The sequence below is a fragment of the Eulemur rufifrons genome, chromosome 7 (assembly GCF_041146395.1).
Source record: "Eulemur rufifrons isolate Redbay chromosome 7, OSU_ERuf_1, whole genome shotgun sequence".
In the NCBI taxonomy this organism is placed as follows: domain Eukaryota; kingdom Metazoa; phylum Chordata; class Mammalia; order Primates; family Lemuridae; genus Eulemur; species Eulemur rufifrons.
Window position 1 is genome coordinate 120,912,911 of NC_090989.1, and position 17,044 is coordinate 120,929,954.

Here is a 17,044-nt window from a genome sequence, read left to right on the forward strand (position 1 = left end):
AGCCACAGAGCTGGAGGACAAAAACTAAAAAGACATATCCGCAGCAGCAGCAAGCAGCAGCCCAGGCTGAGACAACACCCCGTGGCAGAGGCAGGGCCTGGGCTTCAGCAGAGCAGGAAGGTGGGAAGGTGTGTGCTCCAGCCGGGCAGACACCTGGTCAGGGAAGTGGATGAGACTGACTCCGGGCTGCTGGAGAAGGGGTGGCAGGTGTGGTGAGAGTGGGCTGGTGCTGAAGAAATGAAGAGGAGGCTGGAGGAGGAGAGGGATGCTGGCTGGTGGTTTAGGAAAGAGCTTACTCTGAGGCCAGAGGCCCAGAGGGAAGCTGGGAAAGTTAAGGGACACGATGTGGGACTGGGCCAAAGGGTGCGAGCTGAGAGATGCATGGGGCAGGGCATTAGCCCCACAACAGGCCAAGGGCAGGAGGGGAAGGGTGGGAAAAGCGAGGTGCGTTTCCCACCAAACCAAGCACCTGTGAACGGGGTGGTCTTCCAGCGTCAAGCGCCTACACTTGTCCCATCTGCAGACATTGCACCTACTACAGTCTGGGAAAAACCAACATAGGTGGGAGGCACATGTCAAAATGTCCTGATGCTAGAGCTGAGCAAAGAGCAAAGAGGGTGTGACTCAGGGCAGGAGGGAATGGGCCCCAGGAGGGTGAAGGCAGACCAGGCCAGGAGGGAGCAGATGCCAACTGTCTGCGGCACACAAGCGCACCTGACTTAACGCTGCGTTCTATCAGGAAGCATCAGTCTCAGCTCCTGAAGAGAGCAATTTATGGAATTTTGCAAAGTTCAACACCTTTCCTAGCAAGACAAATGCAAATTGAAACTACAGAGGGATGCCATTTTCCACCTATCAGATCGGCAAAGATAAAAATGACTGATATTTTATTATCTTGGTATAGGGAACAAGAACTGTCATACACTGCTAGTGGGAGCAAAAATTGGTAGAAAATACCTTTTTGGGAGCACAATTTGGGAAGATCTATCAAAATTAAAAATTTATATACTCTGATTCAGCAATTTTACTTCTGAGAATTTGCTACACTCTTAGCTCTTAGAAAAGTGCTTGCCACATAGAAAGTCCTCAATAAATATTCATTGAATAAATTAATTAATTAATTTGTCTCACAGATATACTCACTCATAAGTGCGAAGATGAATGCACACGGTTGTGTTGCAACATTGTTCAGAAAAAGAAAAAGACAGGAAACAACCTAAATGTATATAAATGAAAGACCAATTAAATAAAGTATATCATGCAACGAAATATTGAAAAGAATGAGGCAGATCTCCATGTAATACAAACACACTACTGGTAACTTTCAGAGGTGAGGAGGTGTGAGGGAAACATGGAAAGCCCTCTGTATACACCCCTGTGCAGGAGGGAAAGGTGTACACGTGCATGGATTCTCTCTGCAAGAGAACATTAGAAGCTGTAAGAGTGAGAGAACCTAGTGAGGACCAGAGTGGAGGAAAATGTATTTTTCACACACATTACCCGTTCAAAACATTTTTAATGAGAACAAAAAAGGAAAACTGGAGGAGTGGAGATTTGCATAAAAGTTCTACTCCAAGGAAGAATGGCTCAGAGATGAACCAGGCTGCCTTGGGAAGCAGGAGTGGTCCAACCCTGGAAGTGTCTACAAACAGGCTGGGGATCACCCTGGGAAAGCAAATTAAGTGTCATGGGGTGTATTGGACTCGCTGTCCTTAGGGGCTTTATCTGGCTGGGTGGAGCCATCTCCATTGGGTTTTCAAGGGCAACAGAGCCACCTGGCCCCAGAAACCTCTGGACACTGCAAGCACTTTCTAAGAGCTAAGAACGTAGCAAATTCTTAGAAGTGAAATTGCTGAATCTGAGTATATAAGAATAAAGAGCCCAGTACCAGTAGGTGCCCTATAAGTGCCTGAAGAAAGGAATAGGGTGGGACTACCCAACCCACATGACCTCGGAGTAAAATCCAACTTGAGTGAGGAATGGGAAGGCCAGAACTGCAAGAAGACGACCAGAGCAGGCCCCCAAGGGCATATCCTAAGACCAAGTGACTCCAGCCCTGACCAGGAATGCATGGTGCTGCAGGGACCCCCAGTGGGCTACTCCAGACAGAGGCCAAGGACAAGCCAGAAACAAAAAGCCCGTTTCCCCGTCCAGTCCTTCTAATGAAGTAGGCCCTACATTCAACGAAAAGCCTTGTTAAGCCCTCGCTGGCCTGAATTTCTGTCCTGGGATTCTAAGAGGCTTCCAGAGGCTCTCTAGGTGCCTCTTTCTTCTCACCAACCTCTCTGGGGTCTGCTATGGCTGAGCTGACTTCCTCCTGACCTCCCTGGCCATGCACACATGGGAGGATGAGTCCAACACGTCTGCGGCTTCACAGATGCATCCTGCAGCAGGCGAGGTGGGCACACAGGAAGGTGAGATGTTCTCTGCCGTAAGGATGGCTTCTGGGACCCAAAGCGGATCCAGCCACAAACTTCTGTACTAAACCACATCTCCCCAGGATTTGCCTGCTCTGCATCATTAACAGGCCCTTGAAACAAAAGTGGGGGCTCAACTGCCTTACCGGGTAACTGGTACTCAAGCTCTTTGCTCAGTCTGCAAGGATAGTGTAGACAGGACACCTAAAAGCGGAGCCCTCTCTCCTAGGGAAAGGCAGGTCTCCCTCTCTCTCAATGTCTCTGTCAAAGCTCTATTGGCAAAATGAGACTTCCTCCTGGGTGGTTTGCAAGCATTTGAGGTGCATTCCTTCTCCATTTGCAACACCCCTGGAGTGACTCTCCCCAGCCTTCTTCACCCTACTGCACAGAGGGAGACCTGAGACTCAGGTCTTAGAACACTGTCAACACAGCTTGTCAATGGCCAAAAGCAGCGAAAACAGACCTCAGACTACCAGAGTTCCCTAGGGCCCAGAACCAAAAGACCCTGATACAGGCAGGCTTGGATTCAGTATAATTTTTCATCTCCATGCTTCAAACTAAAACATGGAGATTTTTGCCTCCATGCAAGGAATTTTGTGCAGATGTCTGTACTCAACTTCTGCAGAAAGAGACTGTCCAGCTCTAGAGAGAGAGGTGACAGAAAGCAGAGGATAAGTCTGACTATAGCTCTGACTCAGCTGGGATTCAGCCCTCGTGGGCCCACACAGGAGTCCTTGATGTGGATTAGAGAGCCACAGCCAGGCCTCCAGCCCACAGCTCCACCTCCTTCCCTCTGCCCTTTTGTGTAAGCATAAAAAGCCTCAGACCTGTTCTTCCCCAGGGAACTCGGGCTCGCCCTCCGAGATGCTGTGCATTATCTGGACAGCTCACAAGCAGCTTAATATGTCAGAGCTCTCTGGAGAGACGGCACTGCTCCTAGAGAGGTTAAAAGGAGGATGGTGACAGTCGACATGGAGTCCTGTGTTGATATACAGGACAGAAATGTGTGACCACAGAGCAAAGCTCTGCCGAGCCACCAGCACTCAGAAAAAGAGAAAACAAGGAACAATAGAAACACAAGAGAGAACCCTTGTGAGAGACAACTGAGACAAGTCTGATATTCCTGAAAATACATGTTATGCTTTTAAGGATGGTTATTTTCAACAAGACCCGGTTTCAGAAGCAAAGGCAGACAGTGGCCTTGCCAGACCCGAGTTCTGATCCCAGTGCTGACATTAGGGAGCCGTAGCTCTCTAGACGGTGCCCAAGAATGCTCCCTGGCCACCCTCTTGCTATGGACAAATGAGGTGCTCAGCGTAGGCAGTGTCAGCACCCGCACACCACTCACTCGGGCAGTCTCAGACCCCAGCGGTCTTCATGGGCAGGTGATGGTGAAAAAACTGGCGGTATCGGGGCTTCCACTGGACTGCTGGTGCAGTGATGTTTCCACCACCCGCGTCACATCAGCAATATCCATACAGTGCCTCTGCTGTCATCTCTGATACTAAATATTTATTAAGTTAGTGACCACGCTCCAGGCAAAAAGTGGACTTCCACCTACGACAGCAGTCACGCATGTCAGCAGGCTAGCTCTCTAACGCCAGCCTGGGAGAGTCATGATTATTTGGTCAACACCAGTGGAATTTGGGTGCTTCTACCCATGTGTTTCAAAGGCAGAGGGGGCGACGCAGAGCACATGGGGGTTTGGAGCCCAGAGCTCCCCCTTGCCATCCTCTGCCGCCTCTGGAGCCCACATGCTGGAGTCCCTGCTGCAGGGGGGCATCCTTCCAGCTCTGTTTGCTGTTGCTCATGCCGGTGTCACAGCCCATTACATACAGCCAATTACATCTGAGTCCCCTCTGGAGGACACTGGGCAGGACCACCACGGGGAGCAGAGGAGGCCTGAGAGGTTTCTAAATGAAGTGGCCTGTTGGGAAATCCTATTACGAAGCTCATCTTACAGGGCAGTGGTGTTAATGACCCTGGCCTCCCCTGGCCCTGAGCAGAGCTGGTCTCCCTGGGGCTTGAGGGGAGGCTGTCTGGGCTGTGGCTCTCCTCTCACTCACCAGCGAACTGCTGATGGTCCAGAGGGAGCTGAGAGGGCTCCTCAGTGCCCCTGAGTGTGGCTACCAGCACAGTGGCCTAATCGGGGGCTCAGAGGTGGGATCGGCAGCTCTAAGGGAGATGGAAGTGGGACCTGGAAACCTTTTTTATCCAAGAGGAGCTAAATTAGACACATTTTTCTCCATTTTTGAATCCCGCAAATTTTTCGTTTCAACTCCCCGAGGCTTATAAAGTGGTTCATCTCAGCTGCTCAAGTTGACAAAGGTGCAGAAACTGTTGAAAGATTCGAAATGTCCCTTGGGTTCCCAGGCATGAAAGAATTCACATGTAGGTGGAAAATTACCAAGGAAAAAAGTTTCCCCTTGGAGAGTGGGGAGGAGTAAAGAAGCAGCCAGGAAGAAGAGGAGACCTTCCGGGAAGGGCAGGCCAGTGTCTGGCACGAGGAGAGCCTTGGAAGGCTGCCCAGGGCAGTGCCAGTGCCATCACCAGTCCCGGCTCCCAGAGAGACACCAAACAGGGCAACGGATACATGGAGAACTGCTCTGTTCTTCTGTAGAGCTGGGAAGGCCCTACCAATGTCCAGAGTTGGAATGGTCGCGGCTGACCTAAGAGCCCCCTGGAAAAGCACCCTCAGTCCCAGCTCTGATTTGCAGGCCTGAGCAGGGAGTGAAAGTCCTGCATGTTCCTGTGGCCAGCGGTGGCACCCTTGGCATTCTGAGGACAGTACCAAGTGACCCGGCTGGTGCCGGCCAGGTACAGGGAAGGTTTCCCTTCTGTAACACTTTGGACACTCAGTCCTCAGCTTTCTGCCCTCTCCCCTGTTTAGAACCCTCTCAGGCCTCCTATCAGCTGAGGTGCCATGTTGATAGTTCAGGTTGCTCAGCGCTGCCCTGCACGACCTTGCCCCAGCCCCCAGCCTCTACTCAAGGCTCTGGACATCTCCCTCCTGTTGGTCTGCAGGCCCTGTGCTCGGCCCACCCAGCCGCCAGCCTGCTTGTGCAGTCCCCTCCCCCAGACTCCTTCTTCATCCTCTCAGGCACTCAGGTCCACATATCTACAAATCCCACAAGCCCAAGAAAACCTTCAGTGACCTACCTTGTGGCCCCTTTCTTCTGGCTCCAGGGACAAAAATGCTCCTTGTCTGCAGCTTATACCTGAGGCTCTTGGTTTTCTAAAAATCCACATGCCTGGGCCTCACACCAGACCTACCCATCACAGTCTCAGAAGGAGGCACCTGGGGATGTCACTTTATAAAATCTTTCTAAGGAGGATCTCATGCCTGCCCCAGAGTCAAAAATTGCTGGTTCAGAAGACCATGGCTCTCTCAGGCTTGGAGAGTCTTCTCTCCCTACTTGTACCTCCAGTTCACAAAGACCACCTGCCTCAAGGCAAGCCACGTGAGCCACACCTCTCAAACATTTGTTAACTGGCCAGGTGACCTGTTGAGGGATAGTAGATCACTCCTATGTGCTGTTTTCACTGCTTGATGGTCACGGAGCTGGGCCTGGACAGGTGCAGGGAGGTAATGAGTGAGTGTTCAGGACTCCTGCTACTGTGTTCCTGGACGGGGGGAACCACATGCCACCTTCATTCTAAATCTTATGCCCTTAATAAGTGATTCAGAGCTTAAGGACAATGACACCTAACAATACATAGCATTACACAACTTAGAAAATATTCTCATATCTATTATCCCACTTGATTTTCACACACCCTGAGAAGTAGTAGGCAGAAAGGATAGGATTGTCAATGGAAAGTGTCTTACCTAAAACTACCCAGCAAGTTCACTGCAGAGCCAAGACTAAAACCAGCTCCTGTCTCTAGGTTAGGTCTCTTTCACCTGGGCATACCCCCTGCACCGCCCTGTGAGTGACAGCCCCAGACAATGAGGGCCTGGGCATCATGGCTTGGGGTGTGCCCTCTGCAGTAGTGTGCTGAGGGCATGCTGGAGAAGGGCAGGGGCAAGAGAGGCCAGCAGGGAGGATTATGCTTTATGCATAGCATTGCCATTTTCTAAGTCCCCACCATGGCTGAAGAGATATGCTAACGAGGCAGATCCTTCTGGAAACTCCAAGGATTGTGTCCTGGGAAGAAAAGCCAAGCCCTCAGGGAGCACTCAGGGGCAGAACAGATCCGAGTCCCATAAGCTCAGTGCTCTCGCTAGGATCTTCCCAGAGGCCATCACAGCAGCTAGGACCCCTCCATGGACATCACATAGGTTACTGCAGCCCCTGAGCGTCCTACAGACAGGTAAGCAGCCCATCCCTGCCAGCCTCCTCCCAAGGACTATTGGTCCTAGCCCCACCATCCTCGCTGCAGTTCAAGCCCAGCTGATGCAGTATTTTAGGCTCTACAGCAGAGAGAAAGTTTGCCAAGTGCCAACTCGGCCTCCCTGGCACATGGGACCTACACAGAGAATTGGCTTAGCTATCAGCCTCAGGAGGGAAGGGGTTGGGGGATGGGGCTATGATTTCTCATGAATCCACTATTCTATGACCACAAAACTTGAAGTTGGGGTAGATGGGCCATTTTCCTAGTAATTAATAATTTCATAGAGATAAATGCATGATAGGGTCAGAGTCCACAAGCCTGTGTGATTCTGCCTGATGGGCCCAGCCTGTGTGTGCAGAAAGGAAGAGTCAGGAAAAGCCTTAGGCTGTGAAGCCCTCTAGAAAATGAGTGAGCCGCTTGCTGCACATCCTACTGCTCAAGTTCTCCCCACAGCTCCCGCTGCTCACCCTCCCATCCCTCTCTTCTCACCACCCTTCCTCCTTACAGCAGGAACAGCTCTAGGCCAGGACCACTTTTCACCGGCTGGGCTGCTAATTGGTCTCCAGGTGCCTCTGCACAACCAAGCAACTGGTCACCAGGACTCTGACAGGAGAGGGATTAGCAGAAGCAAAGTGAAAGTCTAGAGAATATGGTCCCCTGCCCATCACAAGAGCCTGTCCTTTTGGAAAAACAACATGTAATTAGAAACAGAAAGGATATTCTTTCCACCACCCTAAAAAGCCCTAGTTTCACATACCCAGAAAATAAAATGTATCAAATCGACACAACTGTGTGCATCACAGAACCGTCCAGGCTTCACCCATCCAGGCTTGGGGGACATCGTTTCTCAGGGCTGTTGGTGAGAGTAGTTGTTGTGGGTTCACTGCTTCTCACCCACAATTCCTTGGGGTCCACCATTCTCCCTGCTCCTGGCCTCGTGAGGATTGGCTGTACTAAATAGGCCACCCCAAAATGAGTGTGAAGGGCCATCATGCCTACCTGGCTGCATAGCATGGGCACCCAAAATGGGTGGAAAGTCTTCCCTTGAAAACACACCATGGGGGACAGTCACAAGTTCCTCCACAAGCATTGCCAACCCTACCCTCCTACCGAGGGGTGCAGAGACCTCCAAAGTTCACCGTCTATGCCTGAGGGCTCCCTCACCTCCCCAGGGCAGCCCTCTGTGAGATCTGGGCAGGGAGGCCTGGCTAAGCCAGCAGACCCAAGGGCAAAGAATTCAGGATGTAGCTCAAAGTTCCTGAGACAGGAGGGAAAGGGCCTTCTCTGCCCTTCCAGGGCACTGAGCTCAGCCAGACTACATCAGAAGTGCCACCAAACTGTGAATGCCTGTGCCTCTGAAATGGCAAAGGGATGGTGCCGTGGGCTCCCCATCTCCTCCACTCTGCCCTGAGTTTGCAATAAGCAGGTTTGTAAAGTCAAGGCAGGTTCACGATAACTCAAGATAGAAAGGTCCACCAAACTCAGGAGGGGGTTGGGGCTGGGAAGGGAGAATGGAAAGAAACAGCTTGGATTTACATATTTGTCCCCACAGGCCCTCCCGGGATAGCCACAGGAGGTGACTGACTAGCAACATGGACAGCAGAACCTCTCCAAAGAGAAAAGTTCCAATTAGCCCCAAGAAATGAGAGCCTGTTCCCAGAGTCCCAATTAAATCAGAACCAATCAATGCTTGCTCCGGTTCCTGCCGTTCTGCTCAGGATATAATGAGAAAATGAGAGGGCCACAGCCAGCAAGTGTGGTGTGGCAGCCCTTTGAAGCCCAGAGAAATCACACTACCCTTGTGCTGCTGCAAGCATGCCTGGCAGCTGCCGCACCTGCACCTTTAAGAACTCAGCCTGGTGCCTTGGTCCCCCACTCAGACTCCGACAAACACCAGAGAGGGCGCCCCCCCACCCCCACCCAAAGGGACAAAGAAGAGCACTGTGGGACCAGGCTGGGATGATTTTAAAACTATGTTGATTCGTCACTGGATCTGGCACTCTCTCCCCTCTGTTTCCACACCATCCATCATGGGTACCATAACCAAGAAATCCATCCAATAAAGACACAAAGGCACAGCTCTCTGCTCTCAGCAGCCCTCAGAAAGGTTGTGTTAGTGCTCCAGCCCAGGAAATTAGCTGAGCCCAAAGGATTGCAGAGCCCATGGGCATTAGCAATCCTGCCCCTGGCACTTCACCTGCAGGTGTCTGGGGAGCAAGGTAGGTGGGGAAGTAAATAGGCATGGGCTGGGCTGGTGCACAGGCAGGGTGGAGTGATACCAGTAAAGACAGCTGGCAGGAGGCTCATGATGGAGAAGGAGGCAATACAGCCCTCAAACTCCAGAGGAATTAGGGAAACCCTAGTGATATGTTAGGGTCAAGGCAGTCATTTCTAAGGTCCACATGGGAAGCCTTCCTCTTAAACAAATCAGAACTTTTGAAGGTCAACAAGCAAAATGTAATGCAGGAAAGCAGTCTTCCCCTCCCCAAGCCTGGATTTCTCCCATGCTCAGCTTCCATGCACTTAGGCAAGACATAAGCTGTGGGGCTTCCAGACCCTTCTATTCACTCCCAGGGCAGACTAAGCCTCCAGCCAGTTCAGCACACTTTACTGCCACGTGTTGGACATGAGCTTTCTAGGGCTGAGGAGAGAGAATGAGAGGACACAGAATCCTGACACCTCCAAACTCTGTGTTGTTCAAAAGCAAAAGTTAATACAATACACAATACAGTCCCACTCCCATTCCAATAGCTTCATCTCCTTCCAGGGCCTGGCATTGAGCCCCTGGAGAAAGAAAGCCAAGCCAGAGGGCTTTGAGTTAATGAGCTACATGGGTTCAGTACCAAGTTGAGTGCTGTGGGAGCTGGACTGAAATGAAGTAAAATATTTTCCAAATTCAGTCACTTCTCAATTACCCTTGAGTGAATTGTCCATGGCAACCCAAATTCTCCATGCCCCTGAGCTTGTGTTTGTATGTGTGTATGAGAGAGAGAGAGAGACCCAAAACTAAATATAACCAACCGATTATGTTATTTTCCACTGTTTGGAATTCTCCCCATCTCTTCTTCCCAGCATAAATACCAACAATCTGGTTGGAACCCATAAGAAAAACATCAGGCCTAGCACTGGGGATGGAGGTTCTCCAGAGCTGTATAGTAAGCCATTAGGCTCTTTCTGTTCCTGTATGACCCAGAGCTAGAGGCAGGGAAACCTTGTGGACCAGCCTGTCCCAGGTGGGCAGGAAGCAGAGGCCTCAAGAGGCCCCGGGGCTTACCTTTGCAGGCCACACTGTTCTCTGGCTCATAGCCAGGCTTGCAGGTGCAGCGTCCAATGGGCACCATCCACTCCCCATCCCCGTTGCAGTAGAGTTTGATAGGCACATCCACTTCCTCTGCGTTGGGGATGCACGTGCCCCGAGCAATCACCAGAGATGTGCTCTCTGCCCCTGTCATGGTCTCTGGAAATACTGCAAAGTTTTGCACAATGCTGGGACATTTTTTGAAGAAGACACGGACAGAAAGGAGAGACATGCAGGCTCCATAATCCTGGAAAGCGAGGTAAAAGCCATTCCGAGTAAGAGGCCCAAAGCTCCTGACTTCTGTGTTGACCTTCATCAGCCTTCCCCCAAAATCCACCTGGGAGAAGCTCTCGTCTGCAGCAATGGTGTCTACTTTGAGGTAGGGGGCCTCAGACCAGAAGGCCGACTTCTTGGTGGCAATGACAGAGTCAGTCTCATAATAATACAAGTTGAAGGTCTCCTTGCAGGAGCCTGGGACATTGGGGAGGCTGCTGCAGTCTCTCACAGTGAAGCGCATCTCCGTGTAGATGCGGTGGGCCCCCCGCCGGTTGATGAAGGTGGTGAGCAGCCAATTGTTCTGATTGGGCTCGAAGACGTTGCACACCTGGTAGGTGCGGATGGTGTTCAGGTTTTCATCATAGCCACTGACTTCTTCCCACTGCACCAAGCAGGCCACAGGCACACACATGCAAAAACAAAATAGAGAGTGAGGAGACAAAAAGAGGCATAGCAGAGGAAAACCTTGAGCTAAATGGGGGCTTAAGAGCACACTGGTTCAGCTGCTTGACTCAATAAATGAACATAACCAACCTCAACTTGATTTTAAGGATCTTCTTATAAGCAAACTTCATATTTCTCTGCAGCCCATCCCAAAATGTAACAGACTTCATCCAAGAAAGCCTTCTTTCATGTTGTGACTATGGCTTATTACTTCCATGGAGACAACCTTCAGCTTTCAGCATGTGTGAGGGATTTTCTTCCTCCCTTTCACAGCCTCTACTCTTAACAGCCACTCTGTGCATTAGGGCTCCAACTGCATGACACCCCTACCTTGGAAATCCCCATCTCTGAACCCAATTTGTTTATTGTGGTAAAACTCCTCTATATTTCTGAAATGCACATGAATTTAAAGCTTTTCAGAATTTCTCAACAAACTTAGATTCTCCCTGCTCCACTCTCCCTTCTGCAACGCCAAAGACTAACTTTCCCAGACCACAACTCTGCTTCTCACTTCCCAGCTGGTGCTCATGCTGCACTTTCTCCCTAGGATGCCTTTTTGTTCTTCTTAGCCCAGGTTTCTCCAGCTCTGGAAAACCTCCCTCATGCTCCCCAGGCTGGATCGGATAGCCCTTCTTGGCAAATGGTCTGTGCTGCCACGTCACCACGTCCCTCACTCCACAGGTAAGAACATGTTCACACTGACATGGGGGCACCTCCCCCAGGAGCTGGTGAGCCTGTGGGGGCCACGATGCATTGATGCAGTGCTGCACCTGCAGTCCTAACACAGCGCCTGGGCAGTGCCCACGGGGCACGTGGACCTCCCTGCTCCCAGGCCCTACCCCGTGGCCTCCAGGGAGAGAGAGCTCAACTCCTTCACTCAGGTTGTATAAATTCGCACTGCCAAACCTCACCTGGACGTTGCTTAATTTCTTATTGATTCGCTAGATGTAAAGGAACCACTTTTTCTTCCTTCTTGAAAGCTGTGTTATGTTCTATTTAAATGTGCTTATTAAAGTTGTGTTCTGCTTGCCTAGTTTTTTGTAACCAGAAAGCAAATATATAAGGGAGAAGAAGTCGCTGACACAATTTCAGATCAAATTTTCAGATCTTCCTCCCTTTCCATGGCTGTTTTAAAACATTTTCCCAGTTGACCCTCCATGATTTTTTAGGGAAGGAAGATTATCTTTTACTGTTCTGCAAAATGTTTAACTCAGCATGTCTCATAATTCTTTGTTCCAGTGGGTGTCAGCACAAATGTGGGGCCCCTTTGTCAATGCACAGGTAAGGCATGTGGCCCAGTTTAGGGTGGGGGCCCAGTCATAGCCAGAGTTCTCTGACTCACCCAAGACTAACACAGCTCTGCTGTGGGAGCAGGATGGGAAGACCTTCCTGCAGGGCTCACCTTAGCACTGAGATCATCACTACCAGCAGGCCTTTAAATAAACAGTAAGAATGTCCACTCTCATGGAGCTGGGGTATTGAGAACATTTATCTTAGAAAATGACACTGATTGGTATTATAAGATCCAACAGAAGTAATTTTTTCCAACATTAATCTTTCCGGGCCTCAGTTTTCTCATCTGTAAAATCAGGAATCATACTCGGTGACCTCGAGTTGTAAAATTCTACGGATCTAATTGATTCTATGACAGCTCCTAAGGGAGCGATCCCAGCACATTGGAGGGAATTTAGCTGTATATTTGAAGGGAAGGAATTGAAAGAAATTGAGAAAGAAGAAAATGACCCTCTGTTACTTGGGGAAAGGCCATCATATAGTCTCACATTAATTTCCTTCCCTCTTTCATTCTTTGCCTGTCGGCAGGTGCCATAGGGGTTAGAGGAATAAGTGATCAGAGTGTGCTACAGGGAGTATGCAAGGTTTCCAGAGCAAGTGGCAATTAGGATTGGGGGCCTCAAAGAAAGAGAAGATTTTGGTTGATCGAGATAAGGGTGGAATGGCATTCCCAACAGGGAGGGACAAACATTGTTATTTGTTTATGATATTTGGAATCCGTTTCATTGCTTTACGGTTACACCTCGTTCATTCACCAATGGAAAAATATTTACTGAATGCTAGCTTTATGCCAGGCATTCCATTAGCCACTGGGGATATAATAATATGAAGCTTATAATCTAGTGAGAGAAACAGAAATTAGAAAATGGTCATTAAAATAGCTAAATAATTATAATTGTGTTAACTGCTGTGAGGGAACATTTAGGGGGCCAAAAGAGGGGGTGCATCTGATATATAGAAGATTGTTAGGGAAGACCCACCAAGATGAGAGGGATGGATGGATAGAAGTTAGCCAGAAGTGTGTGTCTGCTGGGCCAGAGCCGGGGCAAAGCATCTGGGCCCAGGCAAGGCAAGTGCAAAGGCCCTGTGGTGGGGAAAAGTGGCCTGGTGCCACTGAGGAATGAAGGCTGTGTGACAGAAGAGTCATAAACATCTGGAGGTGGCAGGAATAAGACTGAGGGACAGGTGAATCCAGCTGAGAATTTTGAATTTCATCCTGAGTGTAACTAGAAATTGATGGGTTTTAGGGAGGAAAAACACAGGTGATCAGAGGTGAGTTTTTAAAAGATCACTGATTCTCTGTAGAGACTGGTGTGGAGGGCAGCCTGAGTGTATGGGCAGGACAATGGTGGGGGGGGGTCATTGTAGTGGTCCAGGCAGGACGTGATGGTAAATTGAAACAGACCAGTGGAAGCTGAAAAGACATTTTGGGGGAGAATCTCATGGCCCTCATTGAGCTGATATAGGGCAAACAAACCAGACCCAAGGGGCCATGTGTCCCCTGAAAACTCTTTCAGGCATCAGACCTGCCTCCTCAATCCCAGGCTTTGAGCCTCCTAGATCTTTTGTTTTGTTTTGTTTTTTGAGACAGGGTCTCGCTCTGTTGCCTGGTCTACAGTGCAGTGGCGTCATCATAGCTCACTGTATCCCCAAATTGCTGGGGTCAAGTGATCCTCCTGCCTCAGCCTCCCAAATAGCTGGGAACCCCAGGAGTGTGCTAACACACCCCTCTAATTTTTCTTATTTTTTGTTGAGACAGAGTCTAGCCACGTTGCCCAGTCTGGTCTTGAACTCCTGGGCTCAAGCAATCCTCCCACCTCGGCCCCTCAAAGTGTAGGACTACAGGTGTGAGCCACTACACCCAGCCCCAGATCTTTAGGAATTCTGGCTCCCCGCCCCTTCCCTCTCTCCTTCCTTGAGGAAGGGGGAGTTTTGCCAGTCTTGGATATACTACTCCACAGATGCCCAACTTCCTATTCAGGGCTCCAGTCCCTGTAATGTGCTCTCACTTCCTGCCCCAAAGCCAATTTCCTAAAGGTCTCCATTCAGTAGCCACTTCTCAGCCTCCTCTTCTAGGCATTTGACACATTGTCTCCTGTGTTTCTTCCTGTAATTACCTCCTCCCAGCAAAACACCATGGTTTGCTGATCGGATTTGCAAAAAATTAAAAAGATAAGATGTCAAATCTTGGTTAGAAAGTGGGAAAAAGGGCACCGCTCAAGCCTATTGTTGTAAGTGTAAACTGCTAAAATATTTTATAGTTAATTCAGTAGCTTCTCTCAATATTTAAAGTGTTGGCCAAAACTGAAATCAATGAGGAGAAGGTGAATTATTTTTGAAATTGTAGTGATAACCGGGTACTCATTTGGGAAAAAAACATAACTTTCATCCATACCTTATATCTTACTCCAGGATAAATTTTTGGTGAATCAACAATTTAAACATTAAAAGTAAAACCATAAAAATACTAACAGGAACCTTGGAGAAAATTTATGTATGGTAATTGTGACATGATACTGAGAAGCCATAAATTAACATATTGATAAATTCAGCTCTATACAGTTAAAGAAATGGCATGATAGAAACAGCCATAAGCAAAGTTAACAGGGGGGAAATAAAGAAAAACTGATGGAAAAAAACTAACTTATCACAGATAAGGTGTTCCTATCCTCTAATATATAAAGAGAACTTATACATCAATAACAGAAGTGAAAAATGGGCAAAGGATATCAGTAAACTATTCACTAAAAAAGAAACAGATATAGTTCTTAAATATATGAAAAGATGCTTAATCTCACTCATAACAACAATGGTAATTAGTCACATTATGATACTTTTAGGGGGCAGAGGTCAAGGAACAAAAGTTTGATAGCACACTGTGTTGGAAAGGGCATAGGCGATAAGAATTCTGAAACACAGTTGGATAAAAGGCAAATTGGTATAACTTCTATGGAAATTTTGGCTTTATTTATCAAAATTACAACTGCACACACCCTTTGACCCAGAAATTCCACTTCAAGGATAATCCCTCAGATATACTTTCATGTATGTAAAATTAGGTATGTGCAAAATTATTAACTGCAGCCACCGCCACCTCCAAAGCTTTATTCATTCCCAGAAAACTAGAGGTGGATCATTGGTCTTTGGAAAATGCAGTAACCTTCTCAGAATTCACTTTGAGTAGGACCTGTGGGAGTTCTGCATAGTCCTGGTGGAAAGAACCAGTAATTGAGATTGAAATTCTCACTAACCAGTGGGATAGAGGACTCAGAGTCTGAAATAAGTTGATTAAAAGAAAATAAGGTCCAGGACAGTTCTCATACATTTTTATTAATATTTGTGGAGCAAGCTTCATAAGTGCTGCATGACAATCTGACTGTAGTCCTCCCTTCTTGGACTGGACTCAACTAGACTCTATAATATGGCACCTAAGAAACTGTTAATGTCTCTGAACTGGTGAATGAATAAACAAAATATGATGTGCCCTACAACGGAATACTATCCAGAAATAAAAAAGAATGAAGTTCTGGTATGTACTGCAACATGATGAACCTCTAAAACATTATGCTAAGTTAAGGAAGCTGTGTGTCTCAAAAGATCACATATTGCATGATTCTATACAAGAAATTTTCAGAAGAGGCAAATCTACACACAGAAAGATATATTAGTATTTGCCTGGGGCCAGAGATGGGAAAAGGAAGTGACTGCAAATTGGCATGAAGAATTTTTAGGGGGGAGGGGTGATGAAAATGTTCTAATATGAGACTATAGTGCTGGTTACAAACTCTGTCAATTTACCAAAAATCACTGAACTGATTAAATTTTAATACACTTAAAATTAGTGAATTTATAACAGGTAAATAATACCTTACTATAGCTTTTAAAAAAACCCGTTTGTTATATGGGCCAGCCTACACCTCAACACCCCACCAATGCTGGCTTGGTCTCCATTATCCACAAACAGTATGCTCATGACAACTTCACGGCCCTGCTCACTCTACCCCTTGTACCAAGGATACCCATCTCACTCCTTTATCTCTGTATCCCAAGTGCCAATTATTTGCTCAATTATTTGTTGTGAATGATGCCTAAGTTGGGGCAAAGATGGCATCCAGAGGTACAAGTGGCCAAGGAAGCATCCCTGTGACTGAGGCTGAAGGCCGGGGAGTGTCAGGAGGGTGGTCCAAAGACAGGATCAGAATCTTGGGCTCAGGACTGCATTCCAGGACCACTCAATTTTCCAACCTGGTGGTCAATCAGGTAGTCAAAAAAGGCTCTCCATGTCCAATACACCCAGTTCATCAACACAATTTGCCGTTTCTTCCAGAACAATCCATATGCCTCCTATCTGGCCTATCTCCTTCCCATAGCCGATGCACTGGGGCTGGCATTACGTCATGCCTGGACTAATGCCCTGGCCCACTGTTTGGTCAGAAAGTAGGGACAAGAGATGAGCCAAGTGATATCCTAGTTTGGTTTGGGCCCTATCCTCTCACATCTGGACACAGAGCCATGCCCATTTCTGTCCCTTGGTGTTGTTGCTAATGTTCTGGCTGCCCCTAATGCCCCTCTTCTACACTGCCCTCGTGCCAAGACAGAAGACACAGAGCCAGGAAACTGCAGACGTGGCTGGAAGCCACTCTAGATCCTGTTGACCAATGTGTGAACTGAGGCCCAGGGACATTCCCCAGCCGGCCCCAAGTCAGGCGGCTGAGGGATGGCAGGGCTGAGTTCTCTTTGCTGTTCCCTCCCTGGGGCTCTTATTTCCTCCATAATGCCTTCCCCGGCTTATATTCCTCTACCATTTTTCTGATTGCTTAAAGCATGATTGAATTTTCCACACAATTTAGCATTTGATCATATACTGTTTTGAACTATTCTTTAATTGCTTTGTGTGTGTGTGACTTTGGTTTCTGCTATCAGGCTGTGAGCGCCTTGAGGACAGGGAATTATGTTTTGACTAATTTATTAGTTCATTTCA

The 17,044-nt window shown here is 48.3% G+C and overlaps 1 protein-coding gene across 1 annotated transcript in view; it reads right to left on the reverse strand.

The window, feature by feature from the left end:
- EPHB1 (EPH receptor B1) overlaps positions 1-17,044 on the reverse strand; it is a 414,325-nt gene that overhangs the window by 255,378 nt on the left and 141,903 nt on the right. The window contains exon 3 of the mRNA XM_069473212.1: positions 10,027-10,708. Coding sequence (XP_069329313.1) covers positions 10,027-10,708 — 682 coding nt within the window. The remainder of the gene's footprint in view (positions 1-10,026; positions 10,709-17,044) is intronic.